Source organism: Elaeis guineensis, chromosome 8 (genome assembly GCF_000442705.2).
Source record: "Elaeis guineensis isolate ETL-2024a chromosome 8, EG11, whole genome shotgun sequence".
Lineage (NCBI taxonomy): Eukaryota > Viridiplantae > Streptophyta > Magnoliopsida > Arecales > Arecaceae > Elaeis > Elaeis guineensis.
Window position 1 is genome coordinate 5,847,709 of NC_026000.2, and position 24,702 is coordinate 5,872,410.

Below are 24,702 nucleotides of genomic sequence, written 5' to 3' on the forward strand. Positions count from 1 at the left end.
TGGAAAAGAAAGGATTTCAACACTAGTCTCATCATATCACAATGAACTGAGCCCTTCCTTCTTATATGTGTCCCGTGGCTGCTATGGGCTGCTTGAAATGAAAGAATTTTTCAGCAAGTCACACAATTAGCTACTCACCTGATTCAAAGGGCTTCAGCCTTTCAAACGCGTGGACCCAATATCCCTTTATCAGCTCCGAGCAAGCACTGGGGTAGCATCAACCACACTCATTTATCCTTCACTCATGTGGAGTTCTAAAGGTGAATTTGGATTTTACTTTGCAAAGTGGTATAGAGCTGCAGCTGGATTTGTCATTCGAGACTATCAAGATAGATTGATAAGAGCTGGCGGTAGGATCTTGTTGTCTTCTTCGGTCTTGTATGCCGAACTGATAGCTATTTGGCTAGGAATTTCCATTACAGTGAATAATCTAAAAGCCGATCAAATATAGTTGGAGGGTGACTCTTCTACTTCAGGATATCATGTAATGGAAGGCTTCTCTTCTAGCTTACTGTTTTATGCTACCCATGTTTTCAGGGAGGCTAATTAGGCACCTGATTACATGGCTAAGCGACCCCTTAAAGAGGACATACATTGAATGGATACAAGGCAATTTGATTGCCTCATGCTTTGCAGCTCTCTTGCAGGCAGACCGTTGCTTCGTTATTTACATCATGAGGAAAGAATGAACAAGTTTAATTTTTCTGTAGATCCCCTATTATACACACCATCTGCCGCAGGCTGCAAATCAGTCTCCTCTTTATTCTTCCCACATGGCTAACAGAGTAGTTTCTTATGTGTTACTCACGGTTCTCAATCCTGTGCATCTCCAATTTGCTGATCTCAACTCCAGATTATTTCTCTTAGAGCACCTGCTTCACCACAGTGCTTACTTGACTCAGGTTTCTGGAAACAGAATTCATAAACATAGTTTATGCTTCACCTTCAAGTAGCCTCTCATGCTTAGATGCAATATTTATAATCCACTCCATATTTTTCTCATTGCTTATAAAAGGATGTCTGGTTTCCTACTTCTTTTGTGCTATATCATGATACAGACAATCCTAGTTAAATGGAGCAGACGGAGTCCGTTATTATGCACTATAGTTTTCCTCAAGCCTCAACGGTTGTCTAACAGGTCTCAAGTTGAACTGTGGGTGGCTCTTTGTTGCCTCATGATCCAATCTATCTTCGAGTCAGTGGCAGCAGTGCCAAGTCATTCTCAGCTCTTACTCCCTTGATATTATTCTCTGTTGTGTTTGTTGCGTGCTTGGGGAGGCAAGCGACCGGCATTACATCCTTCACATTGCCCCATCTTTTTTTGCATCTCATTTTGGTGCCATATTTAATTTTGCTTATCTCCATATCTGTCAAATTGAAATCATATTATCTTTTTTAATTTAATTTAATTTTTTTATTATAAAAATTATTTTTTTAATTATTATTTTTTATATAAATAAATAATCACATCGATCTAATGTGAGTACAGTATAAAAATTTAAAATATAAATTATCATATAAATTATTATCTTAATACTTCGTAATGGTATAAATATATCTACTAACATATTGTTGCTCAGAATGACTTGCTTCCTTCTGCTGCTGCAGATCATTGTCGGTCTTATGTGTTCTCTTTTCTTTTTTTTTTCTCTCTTTTCCTATTATTTAGTCAGTCCAATAATTCATCCATAGAGAGCTTTAGGAAGCACGGAAACGTGATTGGCTCGTGCCTCTAATAATTCAAAACGGGAACAACCCACTACCAAAAATGGGGCACCATCCTGGCACCGGCTTCTACCGGTTGGCGACATGACGGAACCGGGAAACCACATTGGGAGTGAAAACCTAAATGACAACCGGATACTGCCGGTATACCCTCACGACATGGCCACTATAAGAACAATCCTGCCATCTCGTCCCGTCGCGCTCGGAGCAGTGATCTAGACTCGGTCGCCCTCGCTTTGCGCTTCTGTCTGTTTGAATCCTGGCTGATTCCCATCTCCCAACCGTCGAGATCTCTCGTCTCCGGAGGCCTACCATCGATCGGAGAACGGGATCTGCCACAGAACGAGCTCAAGATCGAGGAATTTGGCTACGGAATCCCTTCTTGGAGAGGTCTTGTTCAGTGATCTTGAGCCATTTGGATCGCGGAGGGCTGTCCGTTGGTTCTTGAGTCAGGATCGTCGGAAGAACGATCCGTGATCGGTTCTATCTTGGAACCGAGCTCTGATCCGGAATCCTCTTTTCAAGAAGCTCTACGCAGCGATGTCCTATTGATCAAGAAGACTTCGACCTGTAGCTTGGATCTCGATCTCATTTAATCTTTAAGAAATATAGTCTGTTAGGTTTAGGAAACTCAGTTCTTTGGTTCTGGATTGGATTCACCGAGCTCTGATTTCCATGCTATTGCATCTTTAGGGTTTTGGATCCTATGGCTGTGGTTTAGGATTAGAAGCTTTGTAGGGACAATGCAGGGCTTCAAAGCGAAGTGCAAGGTGGGAGCTCTTGTCGTCCTCTTCCTGTGGGTCGGGCTTGCCGCTCTCTATGGATTGCTAAAACCGGTTCCGAATGGGTGCGTCATGACATACATGTACCCGACCTACATCCCCATCTCCACGCCAGCAAATGTATCGTCAGAGAAATATGGGCTGTTCTTGTATCACGAGGGGTGGAAAAAGATTGATTTCACGGAGCATATTAAGAAGCTTGATGGCGTCCCTGTTCTGTTCATACCTGGGAACGGTGGTAGCTACAAACAGGCAAGATCCTGTGATTATTAGTAGTTGTTGAAACTGTGAACAACGATTTAGTGTATAACTTTGCAAAAATTTGTTAATGGGATGCGATGAGCTCGTGATCATCATGTCTCAACTGATGCATGGACTTGTGTAGTAGGGAATGCATGGCAGAGGCTATATCGTGTCAAGACTCATCTTATTCCTTTATTTTACCCATTTTGGGATGTTCCCATGCACTTACAAGTTTTGCAGTAATTTTTTTCTTTATTTATGGCTGATGTTAAGTATACTGAATCTCCTCTCTGTTTTCCATTTCATTTTGTTCTTCCAGGTACGTTCGTTGGCAGCCGAATCTTTTAGGGCTTACCAAGGAGGTCCTCTTGAGCCAACTTTTTATCAGGAAGCTTCTGCTTTAACTATTGAGATGGAGGATTTGGATGATTTTTTATTACCCAGCGAGTATACCCGCAAGCTGGATTGGTTTGCTGTGGATCTTGAGGGGGAACATTCTGCAATGGATGGTCGGATTCTAGAAGAGCATACTGAATATGTTGTATATGCCATCCACAGGGTATCACTTTTTCTTAGACAAAAAAATTGATCATGCTTTTAAAAGACAGCCTATGGTTAAGTCTGGTAAATCTTTGCTTGGCAATTGAATGGTAGATTAAATGTTATCAAATACTTTGAGCAGTAACACTCTGAAACTGCTGTTGTTTATGTACAAAAAGAAACGTGTACCTCTGTAATCAGTATTATCCTCTTGTACTTTGTGATGCTGATGTAACTTTTCCATCATCTTGCTTTAAAAGCTTAGGTACTGGGAAATGGTCTCGCAACGTTTACAATTTAGGCACATTATTGCTTCTTCAACCTATTTTAGCTGTTAAATGGTTTTAGTCTGCACTAATTGGATGAATTTTGTAATTTCCTCCTTTTTTAACTGTATTCTCAGGTGATTGGGAGAAGGTTTGATGTGTTATGATTAACCTTCACTATATGAAACCAACAAAATGGATCTCCCAATGGCAAGAGCTGTACCATGTTTCAATTACCTAATGGATGCTCACCATTGAATGGGCCAGAGACATAACAAAATCACTTATTTAAATCCTCAAAATTCCCAAGTAATGGGCCAATATCATTATGGATGATTGGTTCACACTGGCAACATAAGTTGGATGTACCATTTCGCAAATAATGGAACCTCTTATGGCGCTGCCTGCAAATATCTGTTCTAGACAATTGCATTCTTATATACAAATACCTAGTTATTTGGTCATAATAAATGACTTATTATATTGCTTATATTTTTCAATTCTATTTGTTGGTCATGATCATGGTTGGCTTCACATGATTTGTAGGTCTTGGATCAATATCGAGAGTCTCATGAAGCCCGTTCTAAGGAAGGTGCTGAGGTCTCTGGAAACCTGCCTATTAGTGTAATATTAGTAGGCCATTCTATGGGTGGCTTCGTGGCTAGAGCTGCAGCTGTCCATCCACACTTGCGGAAATGTGCAGTTGAAACAATTTTAACACTCTCAAGCCCACACCAGTATGTTTCTCTCAGAATTTTAAATATCTGTTTGTTTGTTTGGTTGCTTAGTTTTTGATGAAATTGAACTACTTGTCCAGGTCACCTCCTGTTGCATTGCAGCCATCCTTAGGGCACTTTTTTTCTAAAGTAAATGAAGAATGGAAAAAGGGTTATGAGATGCAAATCACCTATGCTGGCCATTTTGTGTCTGGCCCTAAACTGTCTAATGTTGTTGTGGTTTCTGTCTCTGGTGGGGTTAATGATTACCAGGTTTCTACTCTTTAACTTGAATGCAATAACTAGTCCCTAGATTGTCTCATCTTTATAAGTTAATTTGCTGAGATTATTTGGTTTATGTCTTGGGCTTTTATGATATGTTTATATGTTATTTTTGCACATATGCATGACTGTTCACAGTTGTTTTCATATTCGTACATGCACACCAGTAGGTATCAATGTATTTTACTGCATTCATGTTAGCATTTCATGATGGTGGACATATCAACAAGCAGGCTTTGGATATTCAGCTTTTGAGGGAGCAGCTTAGATATGCTGTTTATAACCATCAATGCTGACCATGAGGGTGTGACATTTTTAGGTTATATGTATGATATAAATCAGGGGCCACCCTTTCCATACCATCATAGGCACGTATTGAGGACTTGGGCTCCTCTAATTTTGCTCTACATAATGTATTGGAATTCATGGTTATTTATTGTAAACCATTTATTTTGAACTGACATTTTTGCCATGGTCCCGTAACTCTGTCTACAGTTGGTTTTCACTTATAGCGAGTTCATTTTTAGCATATTAAATTTCTATCATTTAACTTTCGTGTTCCTACACCCGGTCTGTTAAGTTTGTTAAGAGCACTCCCATCTTACCCAAATGAGAAGACCTGTTCTCATATGGGAACAGGTACTTGCTTTTGACAGTTCCATGGTCCAAAGAAACTGCGTTCCAGTGGTGAGAATCAGGTGACTAATAGATTCATAGATGGTTGAGCTTTTTTCTGGAAGTTGAAGCATTGCTGATGGTATATGCAAACCATCTAATCTAGAAACTACAGGGTGAGACCTCCAATCCTCCACCTCTCTATAGTTTACCTAATGTAGTTTCACCAACAATTGCCATTAATCTTGAACTAGAAGGAAATCCTCCCAAAAACCCCCAAATTGCATAATCGATTCACCATCACTTTCACTTTTTTTATCTGCTAAAGTTGTATCATCTTCTATTTTTGAATAAAAAATATTTCTGTTCTAGCAATTACAAGCTTGGGATATGTGCTTATGCTTTGCACGTTACTCAAGTTGGTGATTGAAGAGTATGCTGGGCTGCGTGCCATGTTGAAGGTCAACATAGCCCACTGTTAATGCCACAATTTGATTTGATGAAGTGAGTACTGTTGGGTGAAGTTTGTTCAGGAATCAGGAGTAATGATGTATGCAAAACAGCTTTGGTTCAATTTTGTAGAATTGGAAGCAAAGATGAATGTTGTACATTTCTTGGGGCCTCCTTATAATATTCTGCCAGGTCCTTGGGGACAGTCATACTGGTTTATCAGAATTTATTTGGTATAAGATGTGCACACTGCTTAATAGCCTTTTATTCTGCTCATATATACAAATGTGACTAAGATCCTTAGAGGTTTGTCTTTCTTATGTTCTCGATGGTTTTTGTTCCAGGTTCGCTCAAAGTTGGCATCTTTAGATGGCATTGTGCCCCCTACTCATGGTTTTATGATAGGCAGCTCAGGCATGAAGAATGTTTGGCTCTCAATGGAGCACCAAGCTATACTATGGTGTAATCAATTGGTTGTACAGGTAGCCAACACTATAAATATATAGAAATTTTTCTATATACCTTGGTTCCCATCTTTTAGTAATATGGTAATTGAGGTTAATATGTTTTTACAGATTTCACACACTCTTCTTAGTATGATAAACCCCAAAACTGGACAACCATTTTCAAGTGCCCAAGAAAGGCTTCTTGTGTTCACAAAAATGCTTCAAAGTGGGATACCACAGAGTTTAAACTGGTTGAGGCATGCACAACCATCCTGGGCTTCAGGAGACATTCCCGTCAAAGATACAAGGGGTCCTACTGGTAAATTCGTTTAGCCTCCTATCTTTAGCGTATATGTAAATCAGCTCTGTTATTATTTGAGCAATGGTAACAGTTTATTGATGCTGTACTCGATGATTGTGGATCCATGTTAAACAATAACACTGGAAACTCTACATCTTTATACAACTTCATTGTGGAATTATAATCAGATTATAATTCATATTCAACAAATCATGAATAGGTTGAAGAAATAGTATTTCTCTTGAATGTAATGTTTGTATATTAGGATAATTGTTGATCTCATTATTTATGAGAATGAAGTTAATAAGATTGATATTTCTGTTGTATTTTGGAAATGATGAACACAAAATACCTGCATAGGAAGTTGAAGCTGCACCTAACAAAAATTGATCAACAAGCACAGTTTTTTTATACTAATGAATGGAAACCAATAATTGATTATAGCTGCAGACAATGGGCCTCTTGCCATCTATTTCACTTAGATTTTTAAATCTTTAAGCATATGTTCATATTGGTCTTCAAGTCCCTTGTTAATGCCCATGCCTTACCAAATCTAAGTTGCATCTTCTTAAGAATTGTTTGTGATGTCAAAACGTGTTTCTTCTTGCGCGTTTCATGGATCAACACCTTGAGATTTAAGAAAAAGCCAAGTGAAAAAAAGGACCAAGAATGCATGCACATGAGTGTGAGGCCTTGATATGAATATCTTGTTCTCATCTGCCATATATAAGTTTATCTTAGGATGTAAGAGATCTTTGTTTACAACCATAGAACTTTTGGCTAATGGTGGATTTCAATTTATCGATATTTACTTCATGGCATTCTTGTTTTCTGCATCAATTCAGGAAAAGACAACATCAAGTTAGCAGTCCATTAAGCAAGAGTCAACTTGGATTTTGTTACTTTGGCGTATGAAGCGATTTAAATGAACTTTGCATACATCCTTAATAAATTTATCTAAAATTAGGATGGTGCTTCAAAAACTCCTTAAAAATATTGTGAAGGACTCCATGTTTCCTTTTTTTTCTTTTTGTGGGAACCTTGTGAAATTCTCTTCCTCCCTACTTGTTGTCATCTTGTCGAATAGAGAGCTGTTTCCATTTCTGTGCTTGGGTAGGTGTCAAGGTTCGCAATCTTGGTACATTGTCATTATACCCAGTATGAGGGTTGGTTTGGCATGTCAATACTTGGTACACTGTACACCACCATATAGAGTATCGATTGGTACCGATATGATATGGTACACCTGGTTAGGGATGGTACATATGGGTACCATAAACTTTGTAGGTATTCTTCTTTACTGAATCCAATCTAACTTCACTTCTCAACAACACTTCATAATTGCCCAATTCAGTGGCTTAGTAATTGGCTAGTGAGGTGGTTCATGATTTATAATATCCATATCATGGATCTTTGGGAAACTATTCATCGTCAAGAAAATTGGAATTGAGGGCCTAGACATGGCATTATGATCATCAATGGTAGGGTACTGTATTCTAGGTGTAAGGAATGGTGGGGATGCTGTTATTTGGGTTAAAAAAGGAGATGAATTTAAGGGAGAGGTTGCAACATTCTTTTGGTTTTCCAAGGAAATGCTTTTGTCTCATATGCCCTTTTGTTGTAATACTGTACCTCCTGTATCCGAACTACCAGTTCCTGCTTTGACAAACATATCACAGTATCACACCCAAATATAATCATTAAAGAGAAATATCATTGCGATCGGCCCTGATTGAAGGTCACCTAGTTTTCCTCTTTACCCAGAATAGCAGAAAAAAGAAGAAAATAGAATCCCTTGCAGTACCTTGTTTCTTCTGTTTTACATGAATGGTAGAGCTTACCTGAGGTGTTAGTAAGTTCCAGGTGTTGTGACCTTGATTGCCAGAGTCTGCATGATGCATATGCCATATTGTACTGCTGTTGAAGTTGATCAACAAGCACAGTGGTATTCAGTCCAGTTTGTCAGGACCTTGGTTACCTGAAATGGGAGCGGTTGCAGGAGCAGATTTGGCTGTGGGTATGGGGAAGAGGGTCTCTTGAAAAGATTTAGATTAAGAAAATGTCTAAGGAAGTGGGTGTGGTTGGGTTTTCTAGGAGTTTCTGAAGTGGGTGCAGCACCCTAAATTGAAGTTTCTTGCTACTAAGGTCAATACATGGCTGGCATGTTTGGGTAAGTTAGATCGAAGCCTTCTTTCTACACTCGAAGTTTGAACAGGGTCCAACACCTTTTTATTTTGTATTAAGACTTGCTTTGAGCAAAACATGCATCTTTTAACAAATGCATGGAAAACCTGGCATTTTAAATTGTCTTGTATATATGTGATGGCATCTGTTTAACATGTGCATTGCATAATTTCAAGTAATAAGCAGTATTTATTCTTCAAAGCTTTTTTTTTCCCCCAATTTAAATGAGTAAATTGCATGCAATGCCTCATGTTATTCAGGATCTAAGATATTTTAACTTTTTAAACTTTTAGTTTAAATGCAGGATTATTATGCAAATTGGAAAGTCTTATGCTAAAGAAAATTAAATATAATGCTGTTTTCAATTTGAAGTGAAGACTTTGTGCTTTTTAGTTTAATCTTGTGCTATATTCTCATTGTAAACTATGCTCTTCTTTGTAATGTGAACGTGATTCATTCCTCTCACTTAGCTATTGTGCTTAATATTTGGCTCAATTTTCAAAAATTAACCTTTAATGTGGTTCTACCGAAATTATTGCTTAATCTCATTCTCAATACATGTAGAAAGAAGTTTGTGTTGCATATGTGTTCTGATAAAATGCAGATTCATTGTTAGGCTTAACTAAAAGAATCCTGTATTATCTGGCGGTTCTCACTTTCATTTTTTTTTTAATGTTTATTTGGATACTTGTCATAATCCAAAGCTCATCCTTGTTTCATCGAGGGTCCTGGTGCTTCTTTCTTTCTTTACTTGCAACTCATGGATGCATTTCTTGAACTAAAAAATTAAAAAGGAAACTCCTGTCTTGCTTGCAGAATCTCAGATACAAGATTCCTTTTCCTGTCCACCATCTGTTCACTGGGCGGATGATGGCCTTGAGAAAGATCTCTACATTCAGTCAACTTCTGTTACTGTTTTAGCAATGGATGGGAGGAGGCGATGGTTAGACATCAAAAAACTGGTAAGGCCTCCTCTGATTATCATTATTTTGGTCATGCCAATACACTGAAGTTAAGACTGCTCCTACTTCTTCGATGTCTTAGACTTTGTGCTCTGCTTCTGGTCTTTTTTCTTGATTGTTATATTTCTACATGTTGATGAGCCAAAATTTATAGCTTCAAGTCTTCAATTATCTCTGCATTTTCTTTTGCTTGTTTCATATTATGGTATATATTATTAGTTTAGGCAATCATTAAACTTGATAGGGAGTAATGTGTCTAATATCCACATAAATTATCGAGACCCTCATGTCATGTCTATGCTGGTTTTGTTGATGGCCTTATAGCTATTATCTCATGCATAATTCATCCATATTTTTTCTTAAAGGGTTCAAATGGCAGAGGGCACTTCATATTTGTAACAAATCTTTCACCATGTTCTGGGGTTAGACTTCACCTGTGGCCCGAGAGGGGTGCATTATTATCAGATGACAAAACATCTGCCAATAAAAGGATTGTCGACGTGACATCAAAGATGGTCCATATTCCTTCTGGACCTGCCCCAAGGCAGGTACATCTTTGTTTTATGTGTTTTCTCTATATTTATCTGCTTGTGTGAAAACTCTTTCTGCTGAAATATTATTTTTTATTTTTGGTCTGTTGTTCTTTTCAAATCACCAGATTGAACCAGGAAGCCAAACTGAACAAGCACCTCCATCGGCCTTGCTTCAATTGAGTCCTGAGGAAATGCATGGTTTCCGATTCTTGACTATTTCAGTTGCGCCTCGTCCGGTATTGTCTTAATCCTTGCCATTTATTTTGCCATATGCAACTGTGCTATAGTTATGTATTATGTTTTAATCTACAACTTTTTCTTTCTTATATTTTTTATGCTAGTTTCTTATGCCACGCTTATTATAAATAAAATTTTTTTGCTTATTCCACCTCATTGTTAGGGTATTTCCTTGCATTTGAATCCACACTGTTAACTTCTAGCATCTGTGAGACAAGCTGTTGTGATCTCTCATACTGGCACCAACTCTATTATTTCTGAAAGTTTTTCCTTTTTCCTTTTTTTTTAATGATGTTCTAATTTATGTCATAATTTAGAGGTGTATTCTTTGTGCAAGTTGTGCTCTCTGTATTGGTTACTGCTGAATATCTTGGAGGACAGTTTTTATAGGATTTATTGGTGAAAACTGTTAATAACTTAACAACATGGAATATCAATATATCTTGCACTAAATTTGATACTATTGTAGAACTACAATTCTCATGTCTGTTGATTACCTGTCTATTAGTTCTTTTAATAACCATTTGTGCATTGGACGCATGACCTGTACTTTTAGTGTCCAGACTGTTTCAGGTAGGCCTCCCCCAGCGGCTTCAATGGCAGTTGGACAATTCTTCAATCCAGAGGAAGGAGAGAGAATTTTTTCTCCTGGGATGCTTCTATGTTCTAGCTATGTTCAAGAGGTTATGTCAAAAATATTATGGTTGTTTACGTCTGCTAAATTTAAAGTATTATACTATAAATATTATCATGTGGTCCATCCCTTAATTTTGATGCACCACCCGATTTGATATAGTTCTGTTTTGATTGTTGAATGATTTTTTTAAAAATTTCATGCAGGAGCTCTATCTAAAGGAGGATCACCCCCTTATATTGAACCTGTCTTTCTCCATAAGCTTGGGCCTTTTCCCTATAACTCTGTCATTGCGAACAGCAGGCTGTGGAATAAAAAGTTCTACTGGAGATCTTGAGCAAAGCAGTAAGTGTTATATGACCTATTTTTATTGCTTCCTGAAATCGTCAATACGGTGTGTTATATGATCTATTTTGAGACCTAAGGTTCAAGGTCAAGATATACCTAGTAAATATGCTTTCAGCAACTGGCTGGCTTGATGATGACTCTGGTCTTTCCTCATCAAGCTTATACATGGAGGTTGCTTTATGCATGTTTGGGTTGAAGGAGAATTAATGTTTCACAAGTTTCTAAGGATATCATTTCGATGGCTATTCCCAAAATTTAAGGGGCCTAGGGAAAAATGAAGGTGTAGGCTTAAGTGGGGCTCTAAGATTTACAGTTATGTTGATGTTATATTTGTTTTCTACACAGCATGCACAACTGGAGGCTTGTGGAGAAAAATTAGCTAATTTGGGGTTTTTCTAGGCAGGCTAGCATGCCTTTTCAATCCCACCTTTATGCCATACTTGCTAAATGATTTAGAATCATATACCAATTCCATTGACCTCTAGCTTCTAACCAGTCAATATGGGCCCAACCTTAACTTGACCCAATGCACGAGCAGGTCAGAGATGTCAGAGCTGAACATGATTTGCAGCCAAACCAGTTGGCTTGGACCTGACCAGCTGACCTGCCTGGTGACAGTTCTGTTTAATTATAACAACGCAAGTTCCAGCTGTTCATTTTGTACTTTTCGCGTTGTTTTGGACTGCATCTTGGGCCTTCATTATTATTGTTTATTTATTTATGTTTGTTTTTGACAATCAACAACCACCTACTTGGATAATGATACAATGGCTTGTATTATCATATATGTTTGAATTATATGTTTAATTTAACTAAGTTATTTCTGCCATGACAAGTTGAAAGGCTTTGATCCAAACATGACCAGCAAGATGTCCGAACTCTACCCAGACCAGGAACCTGATAGATCAGGTTAGATGGGTTGCATCCAGCTTAGGTCAGGTGCCCGCCTATTATATACAATGCGGGCTGTATGAAATTGATCTGATAAGCAAAATGATTGTTGGTGAAAATAAATAAGAAAGGTTATTGCTTAAATCTGTGGGATGGTTCATTATGCTCCTCTTTCATTTAAAGTTGGACATTAGAAAGTTTAAAGTGAAAATGTCTCTGTACTGAGTTTACATCTTTTCTTGCATTTTTAGCATTTCAATATGCTGCTGGTTCCAGCTGCACAAACATGTGAAGCTATCATGGAAATTATTAGTGATAGTCTTTGTTAGCATTGTAGGTCTCTGTAAACTACGCTGCTTCCCACCTGTTGCCCTGGCTTGGGATTCTATATCCGGTCTACATGTAATTCCAAATATATACTCTGAGACTTTAACTGTTGATTCATCACCTGCAATGTGGGATTCGAGTCAAGAGTCTGAAAAAACTACCGTCTTGTTGTTGGTGAGGATCCTCTATCATTTACAAAATTTATTTACGACCTTAATTTGCAGATATTAGACATGGAAATTTTGGCCATTATATACAATTTATATGTCCAATCATTTATATACTGGTTTGCTAAGCGAAATTTCCCCTCCTTATACTGTATTACAGGTGGATCCACACTGCTCGTATGAAATTGGTGTTTCAGTTTCTGTAATTGCTGCAGCAAGCAGATTCTGTCTTCTATATGCTCCACAGGTGATTTAAATTTGTTATATATTGCCTTTTTGTTTTAGTGTATTATTGAAATAATTCACTAATATTATCATTAGATATGAAATATCCACAATGACAATTCAAATGTCAGAAGAAATCTTTTATTTTCTCTTAAAATGCAAAAGACATTTTACTTGCAGTAAGTCCAGCATCCAAAGCTAACTTTGTCATACATCCAATCAATTATACATGTTATGGGAAGTATCCATTCCAAAACATGTTACAGGAAGTTTAGTTTTCAGACAATTTGGAGTGCCCACATTTTTGAATATGGACACAACACAAGATTACGCAACAATCAGCGGCACATTGATATGAAGCATTTAGCCCTATGATTATATAAGAACTTCAAATTGTATGATGTGACAGTATCCAATGTGTTTTGGATTCCAATATGCATCTGATATTTTTGGGGCACATCTATTAACTTATTGCAACTATCCTATTTAAAGAGACTCGGGGTGCTTGACTCGTTTGGTTAGCATGCTTTTGAAATGATTTTGTGGGACAATTGAAAGGGAAGTCTGACTAATTAGGTTTTCAACCAAAATTCACATTCATGAAGCTAAGTTTTGAACACCTTATCTCTAGGCATATGCGTGCGAGAGGAGAGAGAGAGAGAGAGAGAGAGAGATGTGAATGCTGGAGTTGGAGGTAGGTGACATCGAGAAGCCACAGTGGGAGCTACAGCATTTGGCAGCTGGCAGGTCAACTCCGACTAGCAGATTAGTGTCTGCTTTTCTTTCTTCTCCTTTTCCCTTCTTTACTCTCGGTCTTCCTTTTTATTCTTCTCGCATGCTTTTAACTCCCCCGGCAGTGTGAGTGAAGAGCCCATAAGGAGGACTGCTGGCATAGTGGGAACTTTGTATGCTAGTAGTTTGTGAGAACTAGTATATTATCATGAGTTGGCTTTCTAATCTTTTATCCAATGTGAAATATGTTTTCATACCATGTCTGGTATGTAAAAAAAGCCTTCAAATCCTTAAAGCATGAAACTAGAATGCATGTTCAAGAATTCTTCAATAGAATCAGAGTTTTTTTAGTATTTTTGGTCTTTGATCCAAGAAAAGAGTACTGCTATGTATCAGGTTGAACCAATGCTTGTTGCTTTGATACTCACAATCAAGTTTTTAAGTCTCGGTGGGATGAGGTGTCTGATTGTCCCATCATGTTCCTGTGAGAAAATGAGACTTGGATTAGGTTGGGACTCTGAAATCTATCCATGTGGGGAAAGAAGAAAAAAAAGGAATGAAGGAGAAAAAGTGAAAGGGAAGAAGAAGAAAAATGAAAGAAAGAAAGGAAGGGACAAGAAAAAGAAAGAAGCAAAGAAGGAAAGGAAAGAGAAAGAAGAAAAAGGAAAGAAAGAAAAATCTAAAGGAAAGGGAAGAAGAATAAGGAAAGAAAGGAAGGTAAAGGAGAAAAGGAAGGAAAGAAGGAAGAAAGGGAAAAATGAGGAAAAAGAAAGAAAAAATGAAAGAAAGAAAGGGAAGAAGGGGAGTGAGATGGAGAGTACCTATAGGACTCTTGATTGGGACTGCTGTTGAGACAGGACAGGATTGTGGGGCATCTTGTTCCTTGAAGAAACTTGAACACCCCCATCCAAGGGGATTTAAAACTTTGGTCACAATAAAGGTCACCAGCCAATGATGCAAGATGTTTGATGATTGAAAATTTCATGTTTCATTTATGAATGACAGAAAACAAATTATTCTGTGATCTATCTAGTGGTTTGTGAACTACCAGTAAACTCGTCAACTCATGAAATTTGCAAATAGATTGTGCACCACCAAATTGTTTGCTTTGTTTTCTTTTTTTTGTTTTTTTTTATAAATTTGTTGTGGGATCTCACAGACTTTGAAGGTTAACTATCCCACATGTTTAAGGAGAGAGAGTTGTGGAAGGAGAAGTGACACAGGATTCTTGATTTCCCCAAGCATTGGGCTCTTCATTGTGTTTATACCAAAGCTAGACTCTTGATTAGGTTTAGATCACTTACTTGGAAAAGATTACATGTAAAATAAGAATATTAAGAGCCTTACATTTCTCCCTTCCCAAATCCTGACTTCCTACTTTTAAGTACTCACTTCTCTTCTCCCTTTCCACCAGCAACTCTAAACATGCGGACCTGATCTCCTAAATAAATTGTATTATGTGTTAACTCATATAATATTATTTTTGCATGATTTGGGTTCTAGCACATTGGTTCCATCACTATTTTTATTTTTAAATATAATATTATATTTATTATCTTTGAAAAATTACTTGTAACATATATTATTTAAATTTTAAAACATTTTGAATTTGTACTGAACTTTTTCCAAGTTTACTGGGTTTTTCAAATTCCAAATTATTTGATCTTGCCAAATTGTTCCCAAGTGTCAGACTTCTAACTATGAATGGAACAAAGCCATTACTCTTGTATCATGCCAATAACTTGCAAGCACAGTTCGCATTGTTGTATAATGCAACATGGTTGGACACTTGGATTTTTGATTATATATTTTAGTTGGTGTTCCTTTTTTATTTTCATGATAGTTCTTTTTTTCCTATTTTAATTTTCTTTTTGACATTCATAATATTTTGTTTCCTCTCGTAACTCCTTTGTCCATGGAACTCATAAGTTTTAGTTTGGAGGGCAATAGCCATTTTTAAAATAATTATAATTTTTGACTTATATTGGTCAAGGTTTAGGTTTTATTGGCCTGATGAAATGTACTAGGAGTGTCAATGAGTCATGCTAGGTTGGCTAGTGGTTTTTCACAATAGATCCCAAGCTCAAGACAGAGCTTTAAGATAGAACTTGTGCTTGAGCCCAACCCAAATTCTAGAATAAAGAAAGAGATGCATCGGTTTTCTTGTGCCTAAACACATTTCAAAGAGAGAAATGGTGGGCTATTGTGTATGAAGTAACATGAGGTAAATCCCTGAGTGAGGTCAATTGAACGAGTGATTGGAATACAAAGTGGATATCAATAAATTTTGGAGTATGGAGATATATGTAACTATCTTGAGTACAAAGTGGTTGAAAGCCATTTCAGGCTGTTCTGGATCGAATTGGATAGTTTGCTGGTTTATAGTTTGAGTTGCGAGTTGTGACTTCTCTGATCCTTCTCCCTTCTCTCCTGATCTTCCTCACCTTTTTGGTGGATGTCAGTTTTGTCTTATGCATCAGCCAAGATCCCTCTGCCATTAATGGTTAACAGTGGAACTCTATAATTATAGGTGCTGTTTAGTCACATATGAGTTTTTCTAAATAGATAATCAATTAATCATAGAATATGACTATCTATAAAACATGTTTACGTTAAACAGGGGAGACCTGTTTTTCGAAAAACTCAGTTTTCAGGTGTTTATGTCCTGTCAGTTTTGGCAAAACAAGTTTTGTGGAAAACAACCAAAGAACTATTTTTGTAAAACCTATTCATTTTTTTTATAAATTTGTTTTAGTAAAACTTGTCAACTATACAGTCCATAGAGTTCCCACCAATAAGTTTGGCATGACTATTTTCAGCTTGACTCGAACTCAAGGCTACCTTGAAATCTTTTCAGGCTTGACTTTTTAGGCCTAGGATGGCCATTGGGCTGTCGATGTTGATACCGGTGTCCAAGCTCAAGTTGCCCATTGTCCACCCTTATCAACAACCTAGCATCTTAATTAACTCATTAGTGATCCAACATGTCTTATTAACAACCTAACAGGAAATATGTGTTACTATGTAGATAGGTTCTTTATTCATGCAGACTTGGGATTAATGAGCTTATTAGTGATCCAACATATTTGCATCTAGACTTGGTCAAAAAGTGAAGCCATGGTTGTATTTGGTAACAATAGTTTGAGCTGTTGATATTGTATATATGGGTTAGGATCATGCATTTGTGGCCCAATGCTAGAAGATTTAATCAAGCAGTGATGATAATTCTCTATGGATTTCTTGATTTGAGCTTTAGGACATGGGAAGTGGGACAATTACCTAAACAGCTTCTAGAGTTCCATTCACACCTAAGATATGTTTGGACAACTGTATCCTTTAAATTCAAACTTCCTATGTATTAGAAGCTTCTGTTGAGATAAGTCTTAGTTGAATAAAATCCAAGAGAACTAACTCAAGATGGTCTGCTTATATGTTCCAAGATTACTAGAGAACAACAGACTCCTGATATTGACTTTGCTGCTCCAATTGATGCCTTTGTTGTTGAGAAGATCTATCTGCTTTTCTTAGTGAAAGAGGAGGAACCGTTCCAATTATTATTCCTTGGTATTTTTTTGAACAAATATATTAAAGCTATATGCAGTTAAATTTTAGTGCTTACTGATTATTATTGAAGATAGCTATTATTAAATCATGCAGCATATAAAGTTTGTTTGTATGGTCAGCAGATCTCTTTGTCATTGCATGAATGATTATACACACATGTTTACAATACTGATATGGCTTTTTGCTTGCATATGCACATGAGTGCATGTTTCTATTTGCAATATCTTTAATGTTAATTGTGCTTTCCTCTGGCGGCTTGTGGCAATATATTTTTAACTACCGATACTATATTGATATATTCAGGAATTGATCCATCATATCATACTAATCTTGCAGATTGTTGGTCTGATGATAGCTCTAATACTTTTTGCTCTGATGCGGCAAGCACATGCTTGGGAGCTTGAGTCATCCATGCCTTCCATTTTGACAGCTGTGGAGCTAAATTTGAGAATGCCACTTCCTTTTATTCTGCTTGCTATGTTACCTATTTTTGTTTTGTTGGTCCTTTCCTTGCTGACAACCCAACGACTTCCTCCAGTCACAAGCTTCCTCTTTGTTTCCATAGTGTGCTATTTGATGGCAACTGGTTTTCTGATTGTTTTAATCTTGGGTTCTCAGTTGCTTCTCTATGCTGCTGCTATTACACATATTTTTATCAAAAAACGGTTAGTCTTTCTCCATTTCAATGTGCTCTTTTTTCTCAATTAAATGATTGTCTCCTATATATATTTTATTAAAAAGCAGAAGTTGGTGTTGTTTGCTCTGTCCGATTGCCTCCATTAGAAAATGGAAAACAGTTAATCGGATTTTTGAAACTTCCTGTTACTAAGATTGTCCATGGGTAAAAATGGAGTAATTCATAGTTCTTTTAGTGGATACTGGATAAGAAACCTATTCTGATTTAAAGATGGGAAGAGTTTCATTCTGGAATAAGTCCATTACAAGACTCAGAATAAGCCTTATGTAGGCCAAACAGCTTTTAGAGAACAGGAAAAGAAAGAAATAGTTATTCTAGTCAAGCCTGCTTATGCTAGGAATAACTATTCTGAGGGAAATAGCATTATTTGTTCTTGTTTTTTTTTTTGGTGGATAAAAACACTCTTCCTAGAGTTTTTGAATCAATTTCAGCCCCCTAGAAAAGGTATAAATATCCTATTTTGATCTGACATGGTGGTTTTACAGCTGGCAAGCTTGGGAAGATAATTTTTGCATGGCCTTTCTTCATCAGATTCTCGATTTCTCATCCATCTTCTACTCATTAAAGGTAATAAGCTTTGTTTGTCACTTATGTTGGATAGCAAAGTTGATGGCGTATGAAGCATGACTTTGAGCAGGATCTGTTAGGCATTGGAAACTATTCCTGCTGATTACACTAGGATCAAAAATAATCTTTTTGTCTGAATATCCATAATTCTGCTAACTTTCAATTTGATCTGGTGGCCCGTTGAACAGGTCATGCAGATTCTCAGAGGCAATCCGAATCTCGTAGTAGCATTTATTACAATTCCTTTAGTCTGCTTTGTTCATCCAGCCCTTGGCTTGATTGTACTGCTTCTAGCTCATGGTTTCCATTGTCACACAGCTCTCTGCAGGTACTGTCTACAGGAGGAAAGGTTCCTTCTTAATCTGAATATTTTTTACTACTGCCATTCCTTTTTCTTTTGAGGGTTCATTCAGAAGTGTCTGTTTCTTAAATTTTTTTTTTTTTATCTATTATCACAATTTTCTGGTGATGCAATCAAATTCCTTATCAATCTTGAGGCACTAAAAAACAAAATTGAAACGATGCTATTTCCTCATTAAATACAGCATATTTATTTTTACAGTTATTAGGATTTGAAAATTGACAGATACTTAAGTAGCATGGTCCATTTCTGCTATCTACCATACACCCATTGCACCAACATGGCATTTTGGGTATGTATTGTTGTCCTTTTTCTAGAGTTGTAGATGTAAGGCTCTAGATACTACACGAATATGTTCGGGGTTGAGATGTTTGTGTGTGCATATGCCTGTGCATGTCTGTCTGATGAATGTTAGCCTTAGTAATGGACCAGCAAGAATGGCAAATTGGCATAGATCATTGTATTGTGCTCAAGTACTCTTGGTATAGCACAAAAGGTATGTTGCTATACCTTAATCCTTACCCTTTGTTTGATTCGAAGGATTGATGGATCTCCCTTGTGTTTGGTGAAACATGGAAGAATGGATGGGAATGATTTTCTCCTCTATTTGATGTAGAAGAAATAAAAGAAAGGATGATATTTGTATAACATTTTGACTAAACAATCATCTCATAAAAATATTATTGCTATCAATTTATAATATTATTTATACTCGAGGACTAAGCAATTTATAAACTTATAATCTTTATAATTTATAACTATATAAAAAATTATATAAATATTTAATTTTAATTTAATTTAATACATGATTTTATAAATTAATTATTAATGAATTAATTTATTTATATATTAATTATATACATAACTAATTAATTTATATTTTAATTTAAATAGTTAATTAATTTTATACAAATAATTAATAAAAAATTAAATATAAATAAAAAAATAGAAGATAATTCTAATTATTTAATTATAATTATGAAAATTATATTCTGAAATTAAAGAATTAGTAATAAAATTTAATAGTACAAGATTAATAGTATAGTTAAAATAACAATATGAATAAATAATATGAATGAAAAAGTAAAGAGGTGTTATAGTTCCATCAAAAAAAAATGAGGGATAATTTTGTTAATACAGAAATCCATCCTTCCTTCTAATTTGGGAGGATGCAAATTGGTGGGCCAGGATGGATGAACAATCCTTCCTTTTTGTCCATTCTCTAAAACTTTTTGAACCAAACGATAGATGGAGACCATCCATTCAACTCCATCCATCCTCCCGGTCATGACTCCAACAAAACATGGGGTTAATGTCAAAATTTAGAACTAGTTAGACTATAGAGCTCTATTTCTATCGAGTGTTTGATTGTTATCGGAATTTTCTTTTCATCATGTATATCATTTTGTTAAGCATCTGATTTTTCTTCAAAGTTCAATCAAGTTCAGCATTCCTACAACCATCCTACATTTTGTTTTTGTATATCTTTTTTGTGATCCTCTCTACTTAGGGAAGCTCTCTATTAAATTTTTCTTCATTCTGGTTGCAATTTGATTGAAAATATAAAATGATTATCCTAGCTGGGAGGCACATACAGTCTCTCTGCTTCCATGCTATTACTAAACAAAGCAAATCTTTATGGTCAATATTCATTTTTATTTTAAATCATCTTATTAGTAAGTGGCCTGAATTTTTTTTTTCAAATCTAATATTTAAATCCCTTCTAGAATCTTGTAAATCTGCCTCTTCAATCTCTTGAGAGACTGCCTTTTCCATGTTCTTATATGTCGTAATATCTTTCTATCACCAACAAAAAAAAAGGGGGTACTTGCCAATTTACTTGTCACCGAGACCTTAACCTGAAACGTTTTTCACAAGTTTCTGTCTGAACGATTATTCTATGCATTTTTTGTTGACAAGAAATGTGGGCTGAAGGAAGAGGTGATTAGGAAGTGAACACCCTTCACTTGAGATGTATCATGGAAATCAGGCTCCCGGCCTCCCAGTCAAGCATCGGTATTGCTTTATGGATACATGACTAGATGGACCATTACTGGTTATGCTTTCAAGTATGAAGTTGATTCTTTTGGATGAGGTCAAGCAACTACTGATCAGTTAATACTTCATTGATGCATAAAATTTGGTTGTCTGTCACATTTCTTTACTTCTTTCCAAAGAATTCCTTGTTATGCTTACATGCCTCACATTCTTCTGACATTTTGTGCCTTCTGCATGGATATTGTGCTCATCATAGGCAACTATTTAGCCCTGGAACTGAGAACTGCCATAATTACTGAGATGGTTAACACTGAATCCATGGGATGGCTCCAACCTCTGTCTCCCCTGCCTCCCTCCCCCACACAGAAAAACTCTCCTTGCAGGTCTTTTGTAACTAAATGTGGTCAACCTTCTGTTAATCAAGTCCGTTTAAGTCTCTGTGTGCATGTTGTTCCACTGTTAACCATGATAAACTGTCTAATGACTTGTCCCTCTCAGGTTTTCTATGCATTTTGTCTGATTTGATCAACAAGTTCTCTCAAAGTTTGGTGCACTTCGTTCCTAGTGTAATTATCCAATTCTTCCAAAATACTAAAATCACCCATCTTTACAGATATCCCATATGCTACCCACTATACTTCCGAAAAAATGTGTTTAATTGGTTATGGAATAATAATGATAATGGCATGTAGTTTGCATTAGATTCTAATTAATTATATGTTTTCTTGTTCATGGTGGCTTGACTTAAATTGATTTCCTGAGAAGAAGAACATGGCACTTCTATTTGCATTTAATTATGTATACTTTCATTGTCAAGTTCTGAACTCTGGATTGAGCTTATTAGCTGGGATAAAGAATTAATATTTTCATTAAATATGCTAAATACATGAAGTTTTAGCTTTTCTGATATCACTAACTTGGGTAATTTTGGAAGGATCTTGTACCCTAGTATTTCCCTTCATGCAATTTTTTACCTTTAATGCTTCCCACCAATACATTTTTTTTTTTTCTAATCTTTCTGTTTACTTCAGAATTTTGTATATTTTTCTCTGTAGTTGCTATGGCTATGGTTCTAAAATTTAGTCCCTGTTTTGTAACAGTTTTTGGGTGGCTTCAATTCGCAACCATGCTCAAAGAAAGGAATTCCATGACCACAGGACTAAGGGCAATCCCTCATTATTATCCAAAATGCAATCAAGTGATGCATTTGATCCACTTCTACGGGTGGATGAGAACAGCCCAAACTCCACTAAAACCTTTAGTGACAGTCAGTTAGAAATCTTCAACTACCGACATGGCATTCTAATCTCGCATTTTCTTGCAATGCTCATGTTTGTCCCATCATTAGTTGCTTGGTTACAGGTATGTAATTGCATATCCATCATCTAAGGATTTCATATGCAAAAAATATTGTAAAAAGCTTGATCACAAAATGCTTATAGAAGAAGGCCTAGAAAAAGGACGTTTGCTGCTGTAGTTAATTTTTTTATGATCTAAGCAAATCTGTAACTGGTGTTTCTAAATTTCAACTACTGATGTTTACATATATGTGTGTGCATGCATGCATATGCACGCATGCATATATCTGTATGTGTGCATATATAGATGGTGAATTTATCACAAGCACTTGAATTTTTGGTTTTTGCTTCTATCACTATGTAAAATGCCGGATTATCATGGTTTAGGCACAACTTTGATCTCTCGTTTTTTCCCCCTTTCACTCTATATGTTAAGTTCAAGTGTTTGCAGTCTGTCAGGGGGCATAATCGAGACTTGATCTAAGTTTTTGATGGTAGAAAAGGCTGTTTGTTTATTTATATACTAAATTTATGTGGATCTTCATTACCTTGCTATTTTTGTAGTTTTTCACTAAAGCTTCACCTAGCTGGTTGTCAAAACTGATGTAGTATTACCGAGATTGTCATAAATGATGTATTCAAAAATAGAAACATGTGCACCATTTTACAAAAGCATTCTCTAGAATGCTAAGACGATCTTGTGACTTCATAGTTGACTGTGTTACCATAGGCCATGCGAGTCATTTCAGTTGAATTGACTTTATTCCTCGTTCAGAGTTTATTATTTCAAGGGAACAAACGGTTAAATTTTTGAAGAAGTTAAATTTTCTAAAAGGTTTAGTATCACACTGACCAGTATGGCCACTGATTTCATGGAAAAATTGGAGAACCACTTTTTAGCTTATTTTTTTTCATGAGAAGTTAAATGCCTTCTCGCCAACCTTGCCCAATTTTCTATCATCTCTTTTTGGCATGATTTTCTCCATGTGGTACATTTGACTGTTTATTGTGGCACATCATACTTGCTCATCTTTCTTCTTTTTCTTCCATTTTCTTTTTGTATACCTATTTTTCCTCTTTTTTTTTTTTCTTTGTCTTTCAGAGATTTGGTATGGGACAAAGCTTTCCTTGGTTCATTGATGCTTCTCTCTGTGTGGGGGTCATCCTTCATGGTCTCTGCGGCTCAAGGCCAGAGGACATCGACTCCCTATCATTTTCCATACCGGGAACCCGTGGTCGTGAAGTTGGTTTAAGCCTCGTTTACCTCCTTGCTGGATACTACACCTTCCTCAATGCTCTGGCTTCAGCCTCATACAGAGCATTTTATGCAATGGCCGCCATAGGTGCCATGTTTTTCGCTTCCAGAATTATTGACAGGAGGAATAGAGAGAAAGGTGATGTAAATTTGAGAAACAGTAGGAGACATTTCCATAGACACTAATACAGCTTCTCAGAGGGCCTAATCATTCAGAAGTTTTATCTATGACATTTTTCTCCATTGGCTTGCTGCTGATGGACATTTCTGTTGCACCTTTTCACACTAAATTAGCATCTCTAAATTTGTGGTGGATTGTGTGATTTGGTGAGGTCAATTTGGTTACGAGAATGGGAATGAAGAAAAATCATGCTTTTTTGAAGATTAATCGCCCACTCTTATATGTCGTTTGTTTCTGGGTGGATTTGCCGCATTGCATAGGCGAATCAGTGGATCTATTTACATCCTGCCACAAGTTTATCTGGTTCCTTTGGGGGCTTGACCCTCTTAATCTCTTTATTTATCATGGAAAACATTCTCTGTTGTACTAATAAGAATTATTGCAAAATGAAAGTCGTTTTTTCCTTTAGAGAAAATGACTTTCTAATTCTTGTTGGTCAGCTGTTCCTTTTTTAAAATCTATTTGATGTTTCTTTGTCTATTCATTCTTTTATGATGCAGTGATGCACTACCGTGAGTAGCTAGTTCGGAACCTTTGTATATTTTTTTACCGAAATTTTTAGCCTGCTGTTTGCGGGGTTTCTAAGACTGCTGACTTGATATAAATCTTCAAAAACAGAAATTTAGGCCTTTTCTCCGGCTATCAAAGTAAACATGCTAAACTGTCATCAAATAAGCTTGAATAAATACTTGATGAGCGTTTCGCAAGACTTTCTTTAATGTTTTTTGTTGGTAGTGTAACAACAGAATCCATGTTTTAAAAAATAACTTTAACATCAATAATTTTTTTATGGCAGTTTGTCTTTTTTTTTTTTAGTGAAGTATAGTAGTTTGTCTTTACCCAGAGTTACCCTACGGTTTGTGTAGCCATAAAATTCTTATATATGTAAATGTATGAAATAAATATAAAAATCAAACCAGTCCATGGACATGCTGAGTGCTGTCAAGTATCATATTTGGACATTTAGCTTCTGGTAATGTATGTATAATAGAAATTTTGAAATGGGCATTTGGAAGTTGAAAATATTGACTCGGAGTCAAAAATCAGGGTTATGAATTAATGATGGGAAATCAGCTTATTCTTGATGAAATGAAATTTAGTATCTTCATTGAATTCAAAAATTGAGTTTTTTCTTATTTACATGCAATTTCGTAAGTGATAGTTACGCAAATTAT

The 24,702-nt window shown here is 36.3% G+C and overlaps 1 protein-coding gene across 1 annotated transcript; it reads left to right on the top strand.

Annotated features, from left to right (window-relative positions):
• Positions 1–1,919: 1,919 nt before the first annotated feature.
• Positions 1,920–23,734, top strand: LOC105050639 (uncharacterized). The gene is made up of 18 exons (XM_010930731.3): positions 1,920–2,759; positions 3,070–3,309; positions 4,103–4,293; positions 4,374–4,545; positions 5,964–6,101; positions 6,195–6,384; positions 9,367–9,512; positions 9,878–10,060; positions 10,171–10,281; positions 10,846–10,965; positions 11,123–11,261; positions 12,493–12,656; positions 12,810–12,896; positions 17,507–17,835; positions 18,353–18,434; positions 18,623–18,762; positions 21,894–22,155; positions 23,194–23,734. The coding sequence occupies exons 1-18, from the start codon at positions 2,469–2,471 to the stop codon at positions 23,530–23,532; spliced, it is 3,324 nt and encodes a 1,107-aa protein (XP_010929033.2). The 5' UTR covers positions 1,920–2,468; the 3' UTR covers positions 23,533–23,734.
• The last annotated feature ends 968 nt before the right edge of the window (positions 23,735–24,702 follow it).